This window comes from Arvicola amphibius, chromosome 7, assembly GCF_903992535.2.
Source record: "Arvicola amphibius chromosome 7, mArvAmp1.2, whole genome shotgun sequence".
Taxonomy (NCBI): domain Eukaryota; kingdom Metazoa; phylum Chordata; class Mammalia; order Rodentia; family Cricetidae; genus Arvicola; species Arvicola amphibius.
This window is the reverse complement of record NC_052053.1, coordinates 134,195,725-134,220,547: the sequence shown is the minus strand read 5'-3', so window position 1 is coordinate 134,220,547 and position 24,823 is coordinate 134,195,725. Positions and strand designations below refer to the sequence as shown.

At 39.6% G+C, this 24,823-nt stretch overlaps 1 protein-coding gene across 1 annotated transcript in view; it reads left to right on the top strand.

Annotated features, from left to right (window-relative positions):
• The window catches only part of Crppa (CDP-L-ribitol pyrophosphorylase A), a 254,540-nt gene that overhangs the window by 78,992 nt on the left and 150,725 nt on the right, over positions 1–24,823 (top strand). The window contains 3 exon segments of the mRNA XM_038337019.1: positions 1,187–1,270; positions 1,272–1,292; positions 14,113–14,158. Of these exon segments, the coding sequence (XP_038192947.1) occupies positions 1,187–1,270; positions 1,272–1,292; positions 14,113–14,158 (151 nt within the window).

Below are 24,823 nucleotides of genomic sequence, written 5' to 3'. Positions count from 1 at the left end.
ACATAGGTGCATCCTCACACATAGGTGCACACACACATAGGTGCATCCTCACACATAGGTGCACACATACCCATAGTTGCACACGCACACATAGGTGCATCCTCGCACATAGGTGTATACAGACACTTAGGTGCATGCACACATAGGTGTATCCTCACACATAGGTGCATGCTCACTCATAATCTTGGAAAATAAACATGCAATGATGCTCTTACCCAGACAAGATTTGATTAGACATTGTTCTTCATCTTCTGTTAATCTTAAAGCTGGAGTCCAGAGACCATTGCCTTGGATAGGCCCTTTCTAATAACCTCACATGCACTCAGAGTCCAGAGACCATTGCCCGGAATAGACCCTTCCTGATTACCTCACATGCACTCAGAGACCAGAGACCATTGCCTCGGATAGGCCCTTCCTAATAACCTCACATGCACTCAGGTAACTTTCCCAGGATTTTTCCTGTAGATACCCTTCCAGTGCTGCAGACAAAATTCTGTTGCCAGTTTCTGAAGTCAGCCCCCACTCCAGACTGATGTTCCTCTGAGGACATGATTCCTGTGTTATTTACCTTTATGTCGATGGAACATTTTTCAGAGCTTCAGTGAATTAGGTTGTTGCTTAGTGATTTTGATGTTTTCACTTAAAAATAATGTGCATTTTACTGTATTTGTGTACTTTCCATTTTTCTATATAATGAAAGATTGAACCATTTATGTGTTCAGATGTAATTGTTTTAAGAATGGCATATTGATATTCTAAATATTAAAATGAATCATAGCCATGATAGTTTTATATCAAGTTATAAATGGGAGAAGGGGATTTGGGTTTTACAGATGTGTGTTTGTTAAATGGAGGTTGCTGACCTGGTAATTCCTCAGTCCTTCTTTCAAGTATGAGCAACAGAAATAAATATTGTTATGGTCTTAGACACCCTGGGGAGCCCAGATCTCTGAGATGCTTTAAACTTTTCTATTTGCTCATTGTTTTACTTCAGTTTTAGGGTACAAGAAGAATTATTCTATAACACAGTCAAATAGTTAAAAACGTTTGCTAATGATCTGAGTGCTTCCCTTTGTATTTTTCGTTTTTGAAATAAAAGACCTCTTTATTTCATTTTGCTTTATGTCTTACCAATTGTATTATAGTTTGTTAATTGCTCTATGTTTCTTTATTCCTTTGTCCCCAGTGTAGTGACTATGATTTTGAATTTGGAACAGAGTGCTTGCAGTTGGCCCTAAAATACTCTCACACAAAAGCAAAACTTGTAGAAGGGCCCCCCCGAACTCTGGAAGGTAAGAGAGACTCGTCATGTGGGATTTCTATGCTGCATGTAAGTGTGAGAGTGTGTGAATGTGTTTGTGTATGAGTGTGAATGTGTATGTGTGAGTGTGTATGAGCAAGTGTGAGTGTGTGTGTGAGTGAGGGTGTGTATGTGTGAGTGTGTGTGTGTCAGTGAGGGTGTGAGTGTGTGCATGAGTGTGTGCACACATATATGTGTGTATTGTGCTTCCAGTCATAAGAGAGAGAATTCTGAAGTCAGAGAGTTTCATTGGGACTTGTGAGTATCAGTGTGTGAGAATGTTTCTTTTTCTTGGCTTCAAGAAAATTCACCTTGGAATCCATTAGACATATTTCATTTAGGCCTGTAGGTTTGCTGACTTGGATCTTTTTCCTTGCTCTTTATGTGCAGTCTTGTTTTATGTTCCTTAGTTGGGTTGAAGCTACAATTATGTTATCTACTCCAGCAACATTTTCCTTAGCTCCGGATGCTAGTTCCAATTAAATCAAGTTGAAAACATGTATGCTACCGCTGTGGCCCATGGTGTAGCTAGACCCAGATCTTCTGTTGGCATGCGCCTAACTCTCAGATTGCTGGAGATAAGCGGTGGCACCATCCCTCTGTAGCCGTGTGCCCAGACAGGTACAGCGTGCCTGCCCTGCCTTCACCAGGGAGAAGAGTGTGGATCTAGAAGAGTCCTGAAGCAGTGTTGTAGGCCAAGCCTCTGAAGCTCAGAATAGCAGAGCTGCTGAACAGTGCCCGGGAATCCTGTGAGCGTTCTCAATCCCAGCGTAACAGGTCTCCCTGGTGGTCCTAGAACTCATCATGTAGATCAGTAGGCAGGAAGTGCAAACAAACATCTTCCAAAGAGTGTGAGATACTGTTGTAAGAGGCTGCTAGTTTGTTCTCAGCTGCTCAGTCCTGAAATAATCACACAGAAACTATATTATTTTAAACACTGCTTGGCCAATGACTCTAGTGTATTTCTGGATAACTCCTATATCCTAAACTAATCCATCTCCATTAATATGTGTATCACCACGTGACTGTGGCTTACTGGCAAAGTTTTGGCATGTCTCTCTCTGGTGGCAACTCCATGGCTTCTCTCTGACTCTGCTTTCTTTCTCCCAACATTCAGTTTAGTTTTTCCTGATAATTAATTAATGCCTTGTTATAGGCCAAAGCAGTTTCTTTATTAACCAATGGTATTCATAGTACACAGAGGGGAATCCCACATCAAGATATGATAGAAACAGCTACCTGGACAGTCATCCCAGTTTCCTTTGCAATGTTGGGGTATCCATCTTTGGCATTCAGGTCTAGCATATTTGACAGATGTTTCTGTGAAGCAGGATATACTGAAGGGCTGTCCCTCCTTGTCGTGGAAAATTTAGACAGTTCTTTCCTTTATGTCCTGCTTGTACAATTTGGGCAGCATACTGTCAGCAGTTGAGGCAGGGGCATTTTCTCACCTAGTGGTTAACTGGATAAGTAAAAAAGTAAAGTTTATGTGAAATTTCTTCAATGAAGTATATTGGTGCTGCCAGGAGCAGACATGTCTCATTGTCATTAAAAAGAAAAAAAAAACTTATGTTATTAAAACATCTTAAATGCTATATTCTGTAGATCTTGCTGTGTTTGAAGATGACCTGTTTATCTAAAATATATGTTTGACCTTGAAAACATACCTAATATGACTACAAATTTGACTGTAATGTAAAGCCTAAATATTAACTTACATTTCCTTATGCCAACTAATACCTTATATTAAGCTTTCAAGGCCTATAAACTTGTATTACATTTTAAATGAGCTGTATAGGTACAATACCTTGAAGAAGAGTAGAAATGTATGTATAGTATGTACTACCAAAATTAATCTCAAATTTGAATCAATATACAAAGGTCCATATCAATGTAAAATATTTAAAACAAGTTGCTTTTTGGTTTAAAAGTAGATTCAATAATCTACCTTTTAATCCTATTTTTATATTCCCCCTTTTCTTTCCAGAGTAGACTCAATAATATACCTGTACAACCTATCATCTTTATAGCCCCCTTTCTTTTCAAAGAAAGAACTCTGAATCTAATCTTCTTTCTTCAATTTTACCTGACCATTACTAATAACAACATATAATTAACCCCCCTAGACAATGGCAAATATCCATAACCCAGTGAAACACCAAAAAACATCTACCCTATCTCTTGGGAATGTTGGTATTGTGTTCTTAAAGTCAGTTTCTGTTGTCTGAGGGTGAAGGGTGATGGCATCTTTTGGGGATCCTGAAAAGAAAAATGTAGGACATTTATCAATTCTCTCTTAGCTTCAGCTAATAATTTCCAGGAATTATTTAAGTTCTTGTCACCATCTATGATTTTGAACAAATTACTCAGTTTATAAGGTTTTACCCCAATAATGATACAAAGTGTCTCCTAGCACTATTTTAAAGTCAGTAAGAGTCTACAATTGATCTCTTCTAATTTGCACCTTTTGGGCTCTAATTTTTTGTAAACATATTCGATATCCTAAATAATTGATAGAATCTCCTTCTTGTATTTTCTCAGTAATCCCCAGCAAGCCAGAATTTTCTTTATTGCTTCAAACATTCTTTCTAAAGTATCTATATTTGAATTAGCTAATAAGATATATTCCATGTAATGATAAACTATAGACTGAGGAAATTGCTTGCGTATCATTTCCAAATGACTGACATACAAAATATTGGCACAGGGTAGGGCTATTTAACATTCCATATGGGAGAATTTTTATTGATGTCAGAATTCTTATAAGTAGGCACTGTCTTTTTTTCTGTCTTTTTCTCAAAAAGGTATAGTGAAGAAACAATCTTTTAAATCAATAACTGTAAGAGGCCATCCTTTACGCAATAGAGAAGGCAAAGGAATGCCAGATTATGGAGAACCCATTGACTGAATTACCTTAGTAACAACTCTTAGATCTGTTACTATTCTCCATTTGCCATTTTTTTAAACAACAAATACAGGAGAATTCCAAGGGCTGGTTGATTCTTTAGTATGCTGATTATTTGATTCCTCCTAAACCAGCTGTCCTAAGGCTACAGTTTCTCTCTTGTTAAAGGCCATTGTGTAACCCATACAGGGTTGTCCATCAACGATTTTAAAGGTAGGACTGTTTTTGGTTTTGGAAGATCAGTAATTGTTGTGCCCTGTTCTTGTACAACCTGAATAGTCAGTGACTGTTCTTTATAATACCTTCTAACATATATTAATGTATGGTTTGTGTTTGAGATTGGGGGAATGTTAACCAGAATATTTCATTGCTTTAATAAATCATGTTCACATAAATTCATTGCTATGTTAGCCACATATGGTTTTAATTTTCCTCTCTTTCCATTGGCCATGTACATTTGACCCATCTCATGCTCTGTTTTACCTGAGATTAAGGTCCAACCCCTAAAAACTGAACATTTAGATTCTGAAGAGGCCAATTTAGATGCCAAGATTCTGGTGAAATTATTGTTACATCTACACCTATGTCTATGAGACCTTCAGTGACAATATCATGTATTTGTGTTTTTAATTTTGATCTTTGTTTATTTGTGGAAGTTTACCAAATTATTTGCTTTATGGCTTCTCCTGAACTTTTTGTTCTCTCTTCTTTAGTTTATCTATCATTTAGAGCAGTATGGTTTCTTACAATAGGCATTACATTCTTTAATTGTTCCGGGAAAGAGTTTCCTCCATGAGAACAGGCAATTACTGACCCAAATTTGTCTTGGGCGCCTATGAGAGGCCACTCAAAGTATTTGGCAATGTCATAGAGTTGCCTTGACTGCCTCTTGTTGATCTACATGCTTTAGTCCAGTGCCTGCCTTTGCCACACCTTCTTCATAATACAGAAGGGAGGGGTGTTCTGTTTGAATTATGCTTGATAAAAACATTGTTTCTAGAAGTGGCCTGTTTATAGTCCCTTTTAGGGTGACCTTGTTCACCACAGTTGAAACATTTGACATTTAGATTTTTCTTTAAACCTCTGGACATCACATGTCCTATCCAAGCATCATCATAGTCATGAGATTCAATATTGACTGTGTTTGAGATTGGGGGAATGTTAACCAGAATATTTCATTGCTTTAATAAATCATGTTCACATAAATTCATTGCTATGTTAGCCACATATGGTTTTAATTTTCCTCTCTTTCCATTGGCCATGTACATTTGACCCATCTCATGCTCTGTTTTACCTGAGATTAAGGTCCAACCCCTAAAAACTGAACATTTAGATTCTGAAGAGGCCAATTTAGATGCCAAGATTCTGGTGAAATTATTGTTACATCTACACCTATGTCTATGAGACCTTCAGTGACAATATCATGTATTTGTGTTTTTAATTTTGATCTTTGTTTATTTGTGGAAGTTTACCAAATTATTTGCTTTATGGCTTCTCCTGAACTTTTTGTTCTCTCTTCTTTAGTTTATCTATCATTTAGAGCAGTATGGTTTCTTACAATAGGCATTACATTCTTTAATTGTTCCGGGAAAGAGTTTCCTCCATGAGAACAGGCAATTACTGACCCAAATTTGTCTTGGGCGCCTATGAGAGGCCACTCAAAGTATTTGCCAATGTCATAGAGTTGCCTTGACTGCCTCTTGTTGATCTACATGCTTTAGTCCAGTGCCTGCCTTTGCCACACCTTCTTCATAATACAGAAGGGAGGGGTGTTCTGTTTGAATTATGCTTGATAAAAACATTGTTTCTAGAAGTGGCCTGTTTATAGTCCCTTTTAGGGTGACCTTGTTCACCACAGTTGAAACATTTGACATTTAGATTTTTCTTTAAACCTCTGGACATCACATGTCCTATCCAAGCATCATCATAGTCATGAGATTCAATATTGACTGTGTCTCGGATCTATCCTCCAAGGGTGCTGATCTGGCCTTTAACGACCTAATTACCCCTTTCAATTGTGCATTAGCGTTTTCAAAAGCCAGAGATTCAGTTGTTATTTGTCTAGCTTCTGAATTTGGTATCAATCTATTTACTGCTGACATCAATTTTTGTAAGAAAGCATGATGGTTTCCTTTGGGCCTTGTGTAACTTTAGTAAATGACTCAATTTTTTTTCCTACTTCTCAAATTCTGTCCTGAGCATTCAAAGCTGCTGCATGACATAAATCCAGGACTCCTATGTGCTCCCCTTGATATGTGCTTTGTAAGCACTTCTAAGGCTGTCTAGGAATGTGTTTGGGATCTTACCTTTGTAGTAAGCCAGGTAGCCACTGTCAGAGTTTAGCTGTGTTTGTTGCCTTTACACCTCACAAGCCATAATGTATTACTAATAGAATATTTGTATGGTATTGCTGTTAGTGTGCTACTGATTTCAGGACCACGTGGAAGTAACTATACTAATATTATATTTAAATCAGCCCCTGGCCCCCCTCCCCAGATAGCACCAGACACCCTACTGAGATATTGTCTGTAAATCCCAAGCTGACACACTTCCAGATGCCAGGATCTCTCACCTGGGTAGTAAGTTTATATTAAAGGGGTTTTAATGACCACACATCCTGTTCTACACCCCTGCCCCTTGCCACGTGAATTGGAATGTGTGGTTCTAGGTGAAACTGTGAAACCACCAAACTCAGAAAGGTATAAGAAGAGATTCTGATTTCTACCATGTGAGCAGCCCCCTACTATTTATCTCTGAAGCTGGGACACTGAACTCTCCTCTGAGACCTAGCCATGCTAGTGTCTCTCTATGCCCCCCCCCCCACGATGCTGTCTATCTCTGATGCTGGGACTCTGAACTGTCCTCTAAGACCCAGTCATGCTGGTGTCTGTTTATCTGTCCACGCCATCGTTAACTTTTCAAATAAATCCCCTTCCCCCGCTTGATCTATCGGAATCCCTTTTGAACTCTCATCCTTTCAGTAACTCTGAGGATTTTGTCAATCATGAGTTAGGTGTTTTGTTAAAGATCTTGATCTCTACCGTTGTGTAATTCATTGCACTATCCCAACTGAGTCTGAGGGCCACTGGGGGAAAACCTAGTGGAACTCCAAGGCATTGATAGCACTCCCTGGCTTCACTTTTGACCTGTTTGAAGTCATGGTTCTTTTTCTCCTGTCTGAGATTTCATCAAGCTTGTAAAACACTTAGGTTCTGTGGATAAAAGAGAAGAAACATATTGATCTTTATTTTTCATCCCATCTTCAAATTTATTGATTCATTTTTTGTGATATACTCATATTTTATTATTGTTTGTGGTAACAGCAGAGTCAGTCTTCTCTTAGATATGTTCTGTGCCACGTTGGGCTTTCTCTTCTGCTTTTACTAGCTCCTCTGGCGAGTCACTTTGAATATTCTATGGGTTGAATTATCTCTCATGCAAATGTGTGTTCATATTCTGAGTGCTGGCATCTGTGCCTGAGATAGTTGGAAAGAGTCTACAGATGCAATCAAGTTATGATAAGGTCAAACTGAGTAGGGTAGGCCTTAAATCCAGCACAGCTGGTGTCCTGCTATGACAGGAGACACTGATGTGAGGACAGTAGCATGTGATGGTGACAGCAGGGAAAGGCATGATGACTCTGCAAACTGAAGGACACTGTAGTGTCTCTGTCATTCTCTAGATGCCAGGAAGAGGCCTGGAAGGGATTCCTCCAAACCTCTCAGAGGGACCTGGAAGGAGGGACTTGTATGAGAAATGAGAAAATAAGTTCTTACTTTTCTAAACCATGCAATTCGCAGTGTTCTGTTGCAGCGTCCAAACACACACAGGCTGCAGGAGTGTTACAGCCTTCCTGGCCTGGTGGATATCTGTATGATAGCATCATTTTTCCCCAACAGGAAGAAGCTTGAGGCTCCCAGCTGTGAGTTTTGGTTTGGCTGACAATATGCATGAGAGGGTACTGAATCTATAAAGTCTGTAATAGGTGGGCTGGGAAACATATCTGTTACATCACTGTTGAGGTTTTAGGTATTACATTTCTTCTGAATAAAGGAAAAATATTCAAAATGTAATATTGTTGTTGTCCCAGGCTGGGTATCCTTCCAATATCCTGGCTTGTCTTCTTAGGCAGGGTTTTCTCCCCACAGGGTTTTCTCTCCTGTCTTGTCTTCCTTTTTTTGCTATTTTCTCAGCTGCTTAGCCCCTATTTAGAGCCCCTCCTCTGGGTGGCATTGAATGATTTTTCTTTAGTCTTTTAATTTTTGGATAAAATCTTATATGCAATTGGATAGAATCTCAATTGCTTCTTAAAGGACAGCAATGGAGCTATACTTTGGGATTAGTAGAATAGGTAGCTTGTAATTAGTGTTCTGTTGTTACCACCATTAATAGATAAACCAAAACAACAATAACAACAACAACAACAACAGCAAAATGTAGTTGTTTCTTTGTTTTTTTCTCTCTACTTTTTGCGGGTCTGCCACCCAGCTCCCAAATAAATACACCAAGGCTTGTTTCTAGCCATCTTTTCTTAAATCATCCCATTTACCTTTTACCTCTGGGCTTTTCTCTTTCTCTATTCTATATACCATGTTTTACTTCTTATTCCATGCTTGCTGTGTAGATGGGTGGCTGGTCCTTGATTCCTGCTCTCCTTTTCCTTCCCCTCCCTGGTCTTCTCTTCCCAGACTTCTCCTCCTATTTATTCTCTCTGATTGACAGCCTGACCTTTCTTTTATCTTGCCTTGCTATTGGCCATTCAGCTCTTTATTAGACCAATCAGGTGTATTAGGCAGACAAAGTAACATAGTTTCACAGAGCTAAATAAATGCAATATAAAAGAATGTAACACATCTTTACATCATTAAACACATGTTCCATAGCATAAACAAATGTCACACACCTTAGCATAATATTACACAACAACAAATCATGTTTATATTCAAGAAGCCTAATACAGTGGACACATGTAGGGATGTAACCGAGAAGCATGTCAATGCCATGTAACATCCAGGTAGAAGAGGACTCTGACATAGGCAACAGTCTGGCTTGTCTTGCCCTAGGAAGTCAGGGAACGCATGCTCTGGTGATGTGCAAGGTGACAAGATCCCTGATGGCTGCTCTAGGACTGGATTCAAGGGTGACAAGATCCCTGATGGCTGCTCTAGGACTGGATTCAAGGGTGACAAGATCCCTGATGCCTGCTGTAGGACTGTATTCAAGACCATCTGAAATTCCATGAGGAGGTTATTATTTTAATGTTGACATATATATTTTGATATAGGTGAAGTGAAAACTCAGACATTAAGGGTTAATTCCAGCCTGCCTGTGCTAACTCCTTTGCTGTATGAAGAATGTATTTTTAATTTACTTAAAAAAATTCCTTACCATACAAGGCACTATGGTTTGTTCCTCTTCCACAAAAATTTCCAGGCATAGAAAAGTCCTTCTCCAGCTCCTGAGACAGGGATCCATGCTCATGGTGCTCCTGATTGGCTGGGAGCTGGTAGCTTCAGTGATCATTTTCTTAGGTGGGACTTGATCCTATTTAAGAAGAACCAAAGTGAGTATCTGTCCCATGCCTTCCCCCAGTATACTTTTAGACACTAGCAGGCCACACTTGTACTCTGTACACCATGAGCTAAACAGACTTCTCGCTTCCCAATGTCAAAAATGTCTCCAAGGCATGGGTGTTATTGGAGAAATTTAACAACTGCCTCATTGTCTTCCAGTGCATCCCGAGAAGGAGCCTGGTGTATTTGTGTCATCACAACACTACTGGGATGAATGCCTGGAAGTCTCCCTTTGACAGGCAAAGCTTTTGCAAATCCCATTGTTTTAGCATTTCAGTTAAGAACAAAGAAGTGAAAGCATTTCTGCTCAGCTCTCAACCATTTAGTGTGCTGATATAATGTCTATTGTTGAGATTTTCATACAGCTTTTTTCAAGCTAGGAAATGAAGTTCAAAAATACCCATTGTAAACAAGAGGATCGAGAAACCTCTGACATGACCAATTCATGGGTAGGAAGTTATATTATTGTAATTATTATTATTATTATTATTATTATTGTTATTATTATTATAGATAGGAAAGAGAGAATAACCAGAGGTCTTTGGGGAAATCTCTGGGACAGAGAGGAGAGACATTGGCTTGTGCTATCTTTCTGGGAGCAGAGAGAAATTTGCAAGAAGGGAAAAATTCTTCTGGGTTATAGAGAAAAACCCTTAGCTACAGAGTGGGGTGGTGGGGCGAGTAGGGCTGCAGGCCTGTGGCTTAGGTGTGTACCCAAGAACACACCAGCAGGGAGGTGGCTCTTCCTGGCAGATAGAAACCCGAGGAATGATGTTATGGTGGCTTAGGTGTGTACCCAAGAACACACCAGCAGGGAGGTGGCTCTTCCTGGCAGATGGAAACCTGAGGAATGATGTTCTGGAGCAGCCATCTTTCCATAGGGTATCTAGAGCTAAGCCAACACTGTAGTTTTGGGGTTCCTGTTAGGCCTAACACTGGTGTCTAATAAATATTCTATTTCTTTCAAGTATAATAATTAATAGGTTGGTTTTTTTTTTTTCCAAGTATTGGATTGATGTCTCCATTATGTGTAACACAATTAATAAAAACCCAGAGATGGAGGTGGGATTCAACCTGAAGGTCAGAAAAGCAAAACAGTTAACCACTGGCTCTTACCTCTACCTCAGTCTGAAATGGCAATCCTGCCTCCAGGAATCCTCAGAATGAGACTGTGTGTATGAGATGTCTCCTCCTGTTTTATATTCCTCTCTAGGGCTGGCATTAAAGGCAAGCACCACTACCGCCCAGTTTCTGTGACAAACTATTGTGCCTGTTATAATTATGCTGGCCTGCCCTGTTACCTTGGTGTCCTGTTCCTTTAAGAGACAACTCACACCTCCTCTCTCTCTCCCCCCTCTCTCTTCCCCATACCCACTTACCCTTAAACCCTCCCAAATACACACTAAATAAACTCTGTACCCAAACTCTCTTCCCATTGTGTATCTATTTGTCTCCCACCCACAGTGGGACCTGCAGGGTCACTTGTGCTGTGATACTCTCATTGGTCCCGTGACTGGGATTAAAGGTGTGTGTCACCACTGCCCGGTCTGTAAGGCTGATCAGTGCGGCTGTTTTACTCTTTGAACTTAAGGCAAGCTTTATTTCTTAAAATACAAATAAAATATCACTACATTTATCCTATGAGATTGGTGTTTGGTGACTTTAAGTGTAGTCTTACTCAAGGTAAGTGGATGCCGCCTTGTCTTGGTTTGGTTCGGAAAGATCTCTTCTCTGGCTTTGCACATAAAAGGAAGAAGATATGTGTAGTATTCCCTGGTGAAGTGGCTCTTGGGAACTGAGGGAAACCTGGCCTGTTTGTGTGGACTTCAGGTTACTCTCTGTTCACTTTCTCAGGTCAACACACGACTCAGGAGAATCACTGCCCAGATATAACCTTGCGAAGAAGACATGACTGAGCCGTAGTTGGTGAGGGAGAGGTACAGGCTAGACTGACTCTTCCTGTACAGTCTGCTCTCAGAGATCTTAGGGCACCCCCAGAAGCTCCAGTGACCAGTCAGTGAGAAAAACATCAACATGTTAGTCCATTACGGCAAGAGTTTTTTAAAAGTAATTATTGCCAATAGTTGGGTATTGTGCAAGGTCAAAGGAAAAGTACAGATCATGCTGACAGACGAAAATCAGTTTCAACATTTGATCTTACCCAAAAGGCTGAGACGTGCTGAAAATCAACTTCAAAACTGATTGGTAGGATGCTTTTGTAATGTTTTGTTTGCTTAAAAATAAGGAAAGGACAACTCAGTTTTATAAAATGTTAGAGAAGTGAATAACACATCATTTTAGAATTATGACATTTTCCAGTAATGTTCCCTTTGAAGTACATTAGCTGTTTCATTTAGGAAAAAACAGATTTTTCCCTCTAGCTAATATCTGGCTATGTAGCTCATAGCTCAGGCAAGCCTCAAATCACTGCGTAGACTAATTGGGCCTTAATTCCCCCTCCTCCTGCCTCAGTCTCCAATTGCTGGGACTGCAGACGAGTGGCCCTATGCCTGGCTTTCAGTCAGATGTTGATCTGAGTAAACAAATCATCAATCCTTATGTAGCCTATAATGTAGAGACAGGGGACATGAACTTAAGAGACTTGGAAAATTTAGTTTATGAATATTACTTTTTAAAATAATAACTCAATTATTTTATTCATGAATAATTGCAGTGCTTTAAGTTTTAAGAATTCTAAAAGCTATTTGAATATTTGGTGATAAACTTATGTAAGTTTAAAAATCTACTATTAATATTAATTTAAACTGAGAGTGTAGCTTACCTCTCAAAGCCAGAGAAAATAAAAAAATGAATAGTTAGCTAAGTATATTCTTGATTTCTGTCTGGAGTTTAAACTATACAACAGATAATGACTGCACAAATTATCTCTTTACTTTAATCACAAATACTAGGTAGTTTTGAGTTCAGATATCTGGCTAACAAAGAGTTTAAACTGAGGTGTGCTCAGTGTCAGAGTGAGCCCGTGGCTAAAGTCCTTCCCTGCAGGTGACAGCTGGCTCCTTTCACTGCCCAACTGCTAGAACTTTGAGCAGCATCCAGAGCATTTTTATAAATGTCTATTGGAACCAGATCTATTACATTTGGCAAATCTATAGAGTGAGCTTGTTCTTCTTTTCTAGAATGCAGAACTGGACCATGGATCCAGAGTCATGGCTATCAGCGGATCATTCCTTCTTTAGCGACAGTCTAGCAGTCCATTTGATTTTAGTGCATTTGTTAAATGCTTCAGTAGCCTTCCATTCTCCTTTGAGTTTGCTCTTACTGCAGCTCTGAAGAGTATGGCATCAGCAAACTTATTGTAGGTCTAGGGTGCAACAGATGAATCTAATTCCCAGAAGTGCCTTGGTCTACCTGAGCTAAAGGAGACATCTCTACAAACCCATGGATGAGATGATTTAGGGAAAAAAACATCTAACTTTATAGTCTGGGAAGGTACTAGTTAAGTGAGCATTTGTCAAAATGAGGTTTAAATCATTGGCATCATGAATAATCTGAGTAGTTCATGAGCCTATTGGACCTTATTGTAGTTACTTAATACTGTTTCATGGTTCACTGTGCTCTAGTTCCTTACTATAAGAGACCGATTCTGCAGGTTCTCTGTGTCTGAACTCAATGATGGCCTCTGGGAAGGGTCTGCCTTAGACCAGACCTACATAACATGGCAAGGTACTGGAAGGTGAGCAGTGAGCAAGCTGTTTGCTCTTAAGGCTAGATCTACGTTCTTAGGCACACTGTGGCACCCCATAGATTACTTCTTATAGAAGCTGTGTTTTAAGGAAAACCTCACAGGGGGCTGCTAATCTGTTTCAAAAAGACCCTCACAGTTCAGGGGAAGTCTCTTTAAAAGTAAATTAGTTTTCGAGAATTTCAGTTGTCAATGGAGTTGATGACTTTTGTTTTATAGAGACTTCCTTCCTCTTTCAGCCCTCCTCCCCTTTCTTCCTTCCCTTTCTCTCCATATCCCCTACCTCCTTCTTCTCCAATACAAACCCTTATAAAACAGCAATGTGGATACTTTTGTTTGAACACTTACACGTTTTCTTTGATTATAAATCCCTAGGTATATTAATCATATTTCAGTAACCTCTGCTATATGCTATCATAATTTATTCAAAGATATAAGACTCCGATCTTCATAATTTGCTGAAATATTTGATTTAATGTGAATGTCCAATGCTGCTTTCATTTGGAAATCGCTTGTGTTATGTGTGTACCATTTCTCCAGAAGGAAGAATTTCCTTGGGGGCATTGTTTTATTACTTTCACATTCCTGCCTGCTCTGTTGAGTCTAATGAGGTCTATCTGTCCTCTAGGTGACCTACAAACAAGATCTGTATGCAGCCGAGTCGCTGATTAAGGGTACGTTCGACCTTGTGATTGTCAGCTCCCGTGTGTTTCAGGAAATGTGAGCTAGCTAAGGATTTCTCAGGGCAGTTAAATCCCAGCCATTTCAGGAGAGCAGATGCCTGGAGGCCATGGAGCTCTCTGATTGTGTTTTGAAAATAATTGCATTTTGTTTTGTTTCCTGCTTGTGAAATACCACTTGTTATGCCACATTGACTTTAATTTTTATAAAAGACTTGAGCCTATTAAGTATGAAGCATCAATACTATTGGAAAGACAACTGTAGAAACTGATATTTCGATAAAAATTGAGACGGTCCCTCTGTTTTCTCTGCTTAGAAGGCTGCCCCTGCCCCTCAGTACGGTCCTGTCAGCACTGGGGAGCGTGCTCTGTAGGACAGTTTGCACAACCTAAGAAAATTTTACTAGATAATTGGTAAAACAAAACAAGAAAAGAAACTTATTTTTTCCTGACAATGACCGCAGTATTTCTTTTTTAAGTGTGGTGATCATGTATGTGGAAACACCCCTTCTTCCTATTGCTAAAGCCTTTATGTACCCACATGGTGTATTTGATAACCATACAGTACTTATGACTCTGCAGGGGATGGAGCCAGCACACAGAAGGGACATTCTCTCTGTGTTCTGCAGGCTCTGTGATTTAAATCAGAGTTTGCAAGCTCAGCACCACACCGGCAGCACAAGCCAGCTGGTCCTTGCATTTCAGGAGGCCTTTGTACGTTGTTGAGTGGTCCCCTAGTTACACTGCGTAGATGTCAGCAATGCTGTGCTCTCTCCTTTACACCTGGACTGTGACCATGAAACTATCTCTTGACGTTGTCAAATGCCACAAGGGATAAAGTTGGCCCTTCCTGAGAACCCCCTTTTAAATACCCAGTTTGAACCCCAGTCTTAAAACTGGAGATGTTCCCTCTGGCCCCAAGACAACAGGAAGCTGCTGACTGTTTTCATCAAAATTAGAGTCAGGGCAAAATGATATGCTTCAATTTTGGCTGAGAGGTAAACTCTTAATTTCAGGGTCTTGCTGGGTACAGAAGAGCACAGTTTTGGTGTAGAGTTTTAGGGAAGCAGTTGGCCTCACATGTAGAAAGTTGAGCTCTTCCTTTTTGGGAGGCTGTTTGCAGTTACTGTCAGATTTGTTTCTCTTCAAGAGTATTTTGTTTCAAGCCATTAATGTTATATACTTTGTTTCTGTGTTTGTAAATAGTTAATCTATAACCATGCATCAAGAAGTTGACATAGATTTACATTATCAGTCAGGCAATGTGTAAATACTTCTTTTTGACTGGCTGGCTAAGCCGTACTGTTCTTGTCTATGCCTTTAACACAAAGACATAGAACACTCAGTTTGATTTGCCTTCCAAGTAAGTTCTGCATTGCTCAGGTAGAGTAGTGCTGTGATGTTAAGGTCTCAGCTGCCAGTTCTTCATCTTGTAATACTTTCCCCACATCTCATAGCCAACAAATATACAAAAATCATATTTTACGTGGTTTTCTTCTTCAGGTAATGGTTTCTAACATCATATTTTCAAAGTGTTCTATTTGATCTTGGGAAAGTGATATGATCTGATAGGTGTAAGTAGTTGATTTAGTGGTAAACTCAAGCGTTTCCTGATTCCTTAAGGCTTGTATTTTTCAGAAATACCTCAGAGGAGATTCTGATCTTACTGGGCTTACATAGGGTTACCTCTCTGTGGCCTTCATACTCTGGATGCAGCCAGGCCAACAGTCATGTGATTTCCTCACACCCTGAGATTCTTGTCTTCATTCAGTACCACCCTTTGGGAAGAATCTGTTTTAAAAAGCCCAGGTAATTGCGTTGTACATCAAATTCAAGAGGCATTTTTCTAGGCTGCCTCGTATGGTCTCCTATAGGCCACATCTATCAAAGCTAGTTTTGCTGCATTATAAGTTTGGAATCTTGCTATCATATTCCAACTCCAAATGTATTTTTATTCACTCAAGATTACTACATTCTTCAGGGCTTGTACTAAATACCAACACTGGTAACTGAAGTACCTTGAGAAACAGGAGAGAGAACTTTTGGAGTTTTCCTTTTGAATTTTTGAAGTTGTGAGAAAGCAGTGTGTGGTAGTATTTACCTACAATCACAGTGCTGGGGAGACAGATGGAGGATCCTTGAAGCTCACTGGAAAGTGAGCCTAGGTGAGCTCAAGTTTAGTGAGAGCAACTGTTCATGACACCCAGTACGTGGCCTATACATACATGGCCTATACACACATCCCCTATACACATGTGGTCTATATAGACGTGGTCTATGTACATGTGGCCTATATACATGTGACCTATACATACATGATCTATACACACTGGCCCATACACATGCGGCCTACACACATGTGCCCCATACACAGGTGGTCTATATATATGTGGTTTATATGCATGTGGCCTGTATGTACATGACCTATATATGCATGGTTTATATACATGTGACATATACATATGTGGTTCATACACACATGGCCTATACATATGTGGCCTGTACATACCTGCACATCCACATGTAGTCTTTGTCCACATACAAACATGCAAATTTTTAAATATAATGTGGTTAGCAGAAGTCTATTAAAAACTACTATTCTCAGGCTTACCTTTTCCAACTTTATCAAGTGGGGTCATCTGTTAATTTCTTGTCGAGAGAGAATAAGACCACTACCACAATTTTAAGCAAAATTTGAGGCAAGCTTTAATTAAATACTGGCCAGGATGCTGGACTCTGGCCAGGTCCATCCTGGGATTCCCAGAGAATGGTGACAAGCCACATTTTTCAGAGGTGTATAAATGCAAACCAACAAGGCTAAGTATTTCCCCCAGGTCCAGTCAGGGAAAAGCATCTGTCCTAGCATGCTTCCTGCCTGTGTACTTCCTGCCTATCCATTCAGGGCCAGGCATACATCCTGGCATTGTTTCCTGCCTATGACCTCTCATGTGATTGTGCATAATTTGTGCAGTGAGGTCAAACAAGTTTGTTCATGCGAAGGAAAATGTGGGACTTGTTATCTTACATAAGCAATAGCCTCCAGTATTTCAGGAAGTATCTATTCGTGGGCAAGGGGCATGCATGTTAGAGACAGTTTTGTTTTATGGATCTTTTAGGCACAGTAGTTAAAATTTAAAACATAACTTTATCCATCACATTTCCAGAGAAAGCAATATGATACACACAGGTATAGACTGCAGGAAGAGATTCAGCTTAGCAATGGTAGGTAGATGGGCCAGAGACATAAATTCATTGAACTGCTTGTTGCCACCCTAAGAGGTCCTTTCCGAATTCCCCTCTAAGGTGAAGTTTAGATTCTTGACTTTGCTGCAAAAAGAATTTTAGAACAAGTCAGTATTAAACAGAATTGGAGTTTATAAGAGGTGTTTAGGTCATGGTTTAGTAGAAAAGTATTCAGGGAAGGGGTCCAACCCCAGTGTGGGTGTGGGCTTCTCATGTATTTGATGTCAATGTGTTTTGAAGTTCTATCTTTTCAAAGTTGCTAAGGAACTTAAATAAGATCATTGGGTGGTTCCTGAGATGTGCAGACAAAAGGACAGAAGAACAAATTGCATTTTGTACTGTAAAAACCCAAGATCACAAGAATTTCATGAGAAGTTAGTTAAGATGTTTCCACTGTCAACAAAAGTTAATAGTCTTGCTTGTGAGACTCACAGATAATATCTGGGAGAGGAATAAGGCAATACTTGGGGTCTTATATATATCTGCCTGAAGCATGCTTCATTGCTGTTTTAATATTCTTATGTGTCTGTATATAAATGAATATTATCTTCACATTGACAACCTTCAGAGCACATATCACTAATTGTGTTGAATTCTTGATTCCCAACTGCTTGGAGTCTTCATCCAGACCTGTGAGTGAGGCGCTCCTCCCCTTTTCCATGACCCTTAATCTTCCCTGACTTTCTAAGTGGTCAGTCCATGACCAGCAAACTAGAGGGTCAAGGAAATCTGTGGTGTTGTGGGAAAATTCCAGAGAGCTGGTGCTAGGAAGTTGTTTGGGGAACCTGAGCATATATTCAAAATATTTTTAATTCCTCAGTAGATATGGATCATTGCATGAGGTGTCCAGAAAGTCATTATACAAACACAGAGCAAAACTACTGCCTCCAGAAAGCAGTTACCTTTCTAAGCTATGAAGACCCTTTGGGGATGGCACTCACCTACTTGTTTCTAGTTATTTTAAGTTCATGACTAATTTGTAACAAATTATGTACCAAAATATATATTTTTATTTTAAGAATTTTATGGATTTCAGTGTTGCTAACAATGCTAATATGTGTTGAATCTGTTTCAGGTCATAGTTCAGTAAATATGTAAGGAATAGCTACTGTTTTGTTTCCTTTGTATCTGTTGTTATTGTGTTGGGTTTAATAATTGTATGGTAACAGATACAGGCATAGTGTTTTTCCTTGAAGATTTAAAGTAATAAGAATATATGTCCTTCACCTCCCGCCTTACTGCCTTTCTGCTTGCAAAGGATGCACAGCTGGATTTGGTCTGTCTATCTATTCATCTCTATGCCATTAAAAGTCCTTCCTGCTGTAATGCAGAACTAGTATGACATATGTTGCTGTTTGAGAACACACAACACTCATGCCAGGCAGCTCATAGAAGTTAGCTCATTGGTTCTTCAAATAACTCTGCCTCTCCCAACCTACTGGTAGGAAGATTGAGATAAAGGCATATTCTTCTCTGTTTCAAAATTGTTAAGAATATTCTCTTTGATTGAAATACAGGTCCACATTATCCATACAACTTTTGGGCTCATGTCTTCTTTTCACTCCCAACCATGCAACATGAGAGTTGCCAACTCCCACTTGCCAACATGAGAGTTGATCTTGGGTTTGAACACAGTTCGCGAATGAAGCTGTGTGAGGAGAATTCTGAGCTTGTGAGAAGAGTTCACATGAACAGATGAGTCTGTTCCTCCGTAGCGTATAGATTGCTCTTGGATGTGCTTTCGTGCCCCTCCCAGGTGTATTAATAAGAGTGGCTTTGCTTCAGACTGCCATCCCCTTACCTATTATTATAAGGATGATGTTTCTAAGCATGACTTGTTCTGTAGAAGCCTGAATCCACTTGATCTTGCTTCTGTGACTGTATGCAGTTTGAACTCAAGTGAACTTTGCCCATTTGACCTTGCTTAACCCCCAGAGTACCCTCAGCATATAATTACCCGAGGCCCTGAATAAAGTTGGCTATTGCATGAGATGTTAGTCTGCTTCATTTTTGGCTGCATTCTCCAAGGTTCACTAGAGTGGTACCAATTGTGGATCCCTTCTCAGTGGATATCCTGGTGGTTTCTAAACGCTGCCCAGCTTTCATGCCTTTGGATCAGGACTGTGCCTTTAGCTGATCTTTTGGTGATCAAAGATCTTGCCTCCCAGTGCTTTTCTAGGAAGCACCTGGTGCTTGCTTCACAGATGTTCAGAAAAATAGATGATAACTAAATGATCATGCCCAGTGAGAGAGCAGAAATATAAACCACATGGCAGACTAGTAGGTTAAAAATGATTAGTTGTATAGTGTTTAGAATTTTAAGTTTTATTTTTTTTTTTATAAATCTGGTCTGTGTTGATAACACCTTTCTAATTTAGGGTAGACTTTGTAACTTGTCCCATGTTATAATGATTGCTGAATATTCTGTAATTTGGTATATTCCAGCTATTTCCCTCTTGACTTCTAATTCTTGATGGGTAGCAAGTACTTTGATGTGACTTCTTTCCTTGTTTCCTTAGCATTTTTCACACTATAAAAACTTTGCTATGATAAAAAAATCTTATGTCCGATGCAAGAGTGTTTTTCTACTGGCAAATTTACTACTTACTGGAATAATGGGTATTTGGTCCATCTTATTTATAATCAAGTCAAACATCTTGGTTTAATATGGAAATTTCATTGTGAGGAAAACAAAATCTCATTTCATTAATATTTGACTTAGGGTTTTAATTTCATACAAGCATAGGACTCACATCTCCAAATAGGAATAAAGTTCCCAATCTAATTTTTCTCTGCTACTAATTTTTAACTTGATTAACTTAGCATCATTGCTTACATGGGTTCCTACTTATGGTGTGCCATGGTTAGTGGGAAAGAATACAGAGAGTGGCATTGTCATGGCTGTCTTTTGTAGGACTGCCCCCCAATACAGCTAATTACAAATTACTGTTACACTGATATAAGCCCTGCGACCCCAGTGTTTCCTCTTCTAAGGAAGCGTGTTAAATTTGGGCTGTGTTATTTAGTGTTAACTCTTTCCAGCTTTTACTCTGAGTGAAAATGAAAACAATCTTTTCAGAGCTGTGTGATTAATTAGTACAACAAAACCTGGGCTGACTGATATGTTCGTAAACATCCACTGAACAAAGAAGTACTGTATTTCCCACCTGCCACAAACTGGCTGAGCCCACCCAATGCCTGCTCCTGCATGTTCAGACAAACCCAATGATGTTAAAGTGGTCAACAGACGCCAGCGCCAGCGCACTTTATCTACATGTACACAAGCCGTACAAACAGTTCCCAAACCGCACTTGGTTTAATATGCTGACTGTATCTTGGCCAAAGGGTCAATATTCTGAACTTTTCTAAGAAAAGAGCCCTATGGAATCCTTCTTTAAAAGAGCTTATTGATTTTGTTTATATTGCCCTTCAGCAAGCCTAATAATTCAGTTTTTGTGACTGAAGAGTGTTATAAAATTCATTTTATTCTTGTCTTGGTTTATAATTGTACAAGCTTGAGTAAACTTATGCTATAACAAAGGCTCATGGTGCCTCTTTTCCTATGATGCTTTATATAAAAATACAAAAAGAGAAGTTAAAATTGAAAATCATTTTTAGCTGCTTTTTGTTAGAATGGTTAATATTAATTCATATAAAGATCTGTGTCTTTTTCCTGGTCATCGTTTATTGTTTTCCCTCTGTGTTATTTGTAAGGGCAATTGACTTTTCTGAAATGGAACTTCTTTTACTGACTAATAATTTTCCATTTTATTTGGAAAATGCAGTCCCCGCCTTGCAGTTCGGAGCATCAATGTCCAGGTGCCGTTCTCGCGCCATATTCAGAAAATCAAGTCTGCGTTCTCACTCTGGTTTCTTCTTCCGTTGTAAAGGCTCAGCTGATAGGAAAGCATTCGAATTCCTGTGTGCACACACACGAAAGGATGTAGAGTGCTTTTGAATGGGCCTTGACTGGAAGAATAAGATAAATACATATGAACAAATTTGGATCAGCATTGTGGAAACTTAAGACTTATTGTGTTGGCTTTGGTGTTTTACGCACATGGAAAATGGATGGCTTCTTTGTAAGCGTCCTTTCGTGCTTGCTTAGCATTGTGATTTTTAAATATAAAATTATTTTGAAACTTTTGAATGAAGTTGAAAAGATGAGCAAGGGGCAGTCAGGTTTCCACTGGGTACAAGTGGACCTCTCTACATCTGTGGTATGTCCTTGTCAGAGATCCCTTGTTAATGTCTCAGTGAGGGCACCACTCATATTAACCATGTTTTCTTGGACAATGCAAAGTGTCAGCTAAGATTTACTCAGAAACCTTGCTGTTTTGATGTTTCTGGCTTTTGACTGATACTTAATTTTCCACATTCCCCCCATTAATACCAAGTCTTCTTTGTACATAATAGGTTTTGTTCTTTACTGTCTTGAAAACAGTGCTGTGCTGGTATCTTGTTTGAATATGTGAGAACATTTGCGTCAAAAACATTTGCGTCAAGCTTTCGTTAATGAGAATAGGATGGCCGTAACATAATTTAAAAGGAACTTGGTTTCTTCAGCAAGTTATTGTTAAGAAAGATGTAAATTAGAAAGCTAAATATTTGGGTCAAGATTAGAGAAAATGAGTTTTCTTGTTTGTTTAGTCAAACAAGAAAGTAAGTAATTTTCTTACTTTGTCATCAGCGAAATGTCTGTTCAAGGACAGGCAAGGAAATCTGTCATTTTCAAAAATGTCAAAGGTCGTAGTGAGCTACTAAGCATCAAATAGGATGATAGCAGAGGGACGCCAGCCACCTCTGCTTCACTCCGGAGCAGCATCACCAACAGCCCCAATCCCAGGTGGGACACGTATATTCAAAGTAATGACACTTTCTTTTCTAAAGTACATGGACATAACTGGAACCTTAGAAGAGAATATTTCTTTTGAACTTACTTTTCTGAGTTCAAAATGAATACATGCTTAAAGGGGAAAATAATACGCTACCAGAAAATAGCAAAACGTGTGTGGCTTCCACCACAGTGTGTGTCAAGACAGATGCCACATGCCCATATCTTACACTCCATTCTAAGGTAGGAATTTCATCTGGCACCTTGTGTCTCATTTTAAGCGTGCTTGCCATCTGATTATATACAACATCTTTTTAAAAATCTGCATCAGCGGGATTGGGCTTGAGTTTCAATGTGCACAAGATCAGGGTAGCTTTCTCCACAGGAGGGAGGCTATGCTGACATGGTCATGTGTTTGTATTTAATGCTCTTGCGAGCCCGTGTTTACTGATCTCCTGTAATGATGGCTCATTGACTGTTTTTTCTAGTTTTCTCTCCACCTTCCACCTTTGCCATCCTGATGATAAGAAGCCATACGATGTGACCGAGATGGTGTCTCCAGGCTCAGCCTGCTGCCACTTCCTGTTTTCTTTTTTTCTCCTTGGATAGAGGGTCTCCTTATGGAGCCCAGGCTGACTTTGACCTCATGGGGTTTCTGCCTTAGCCCCTTGAGTGCTGGAGCTATAGGCGCGGGCACTCACTTTTCCTCACTTGTGAGTCTGTTTAAAGCCACTCTTAATCTTTGAGGGATAGAACGTAGAACATAAAATTGGGTTCTGATTCCCAGACCTCAACAGAATGTGGAAGACGCTGACCTTACTTTGAATATATAGAGCTTCAATGCCAAATATCTTTCAGAAATACCAGCCTGTATATTAAATGTAGTTCTTATTTACGTGGGAGCTCCAAAGCTTTGATATGAGAGGCCAATCCAGTAGAAAAGGAGGCCTGGTGGGATAAACTTGAAGTGTCCTAGAAAACTGACAGTGTAGCCCTGCATTCTCCTTCCTCTAGAACTAACCAAGTGTTGCTAGCGTTTGCTTTATTTATCTGAAGAGAAAGAAGATGAGAATCACAAGTTAAATTCTGTCTTCCTTCATAACCGTTCAGGTTTATCGACTGTACATTCATTTACTCACAGAAGATTTTTGTTAGAATATCACTTAAGTTTAACCTTCTTGAAGGAGAACCACACGGGACATCACGTCATATTTCAGGGTCGCTGTTTAGGGTACCACTTCCTTCATTGCTGTTTTACAACATTTGACAGGAATCCCACCATGTATGTGTGAGCCCAGCAAAATTACCTAGACTCACTCCTTTTCCCCAGGCGTTCAGACTTGCCAAGTTCTCTGGAAACCAAATACCATTATTTGTATTAATATTCTGAATATGAGATACTATCTGGATAGTCTGCTGTCAAATTTTGGGTCATTTTCAAGTGACCAGTGTTTCAGTAGTAAATTCATGCGGTTCCTGTTTTAACCGTCCTGTTTTGTTTTTCCAAGTCCATTACATTTCTCAAAATCACTATGGTTTTATTTGGATCAGTCTCCCATGGCTCAGCTCAGTGGCCTGTAAAGTACCTTGTTTATCACTTACCCCCATTCTGAGAGTTTGCAGCATGACATTTTGGTTCAGATCAGTTTGTGTGAAGCTCAAGGGGGTTCCATGGAATGGAGTTTATAAATAGCCCATACTGTTCTACCACCATATTCCTCCCACCCCTTTTCCCTGCTCAACATTCTCCTGGAAGATATGAGACCTTGCCACTCCTTCATATTTTCAGTGACTCTGTTTATGTCCAAAACAGGAGAGGAAGAAGGAACAGTAACAATGCTCCCCCACATTCCAAAGTCACTACAATTTCCGATCAGTGGGGAATGTACCCCTCTAAGATTATTCAGGGTCTGCTCTTCCCCTAGGTGCTGTCATAGCCACCACTGGCACATGATTGTTTATAGGAAAGTATGTTCAAGTATGAGCACAAGAAGACAGGTGGAATTTCATCTCTCCCGTAGTTATCCAACAAATGTTTTAAAGCACCAATGAAGGAAGTGCTACACTAACTAACGCTCTTGAAATAGAAATGATCTAAAGAGAATAGAAATGCAAGGAATCAAGCAATAATTTTAGAACTGAAAAAAATACATCCAAATTGAAAAAAAAAATCACTTTTTGTGTAGCCCAAAAATCGACCTGTAGTGTTTCCTCAGTTGCTCTCCACTGTGGATCTTCAGGTAGCTCACTGACTGACAAGACTGGTCAGCCCTTGTGTTCCAGGGTCCACCTATCTCTGCCTCTCCTTTCCTCCCTACAAGGACTGTTTAGGGTGGGTCCCAGAAGTCGTCATGATGAGCACTTTGCTGACTAAGCTGTCTCCCCAGCCCAAGGTACTTTCTGAATGAGTAGAAGCAGAATCAGTGTGGGTAAAGGACTAATGCATTTCCCCGAAACCCTTACAAGGTTAGTCAAAAGTGGAAGTCATCCACATTAACACTAATTTCCTCACTTACTGCTTCGCTGGATCTGTATGTATGAATGGTCTCATTCTGGAACCTTGAACTTGTAATCCTCCCGTC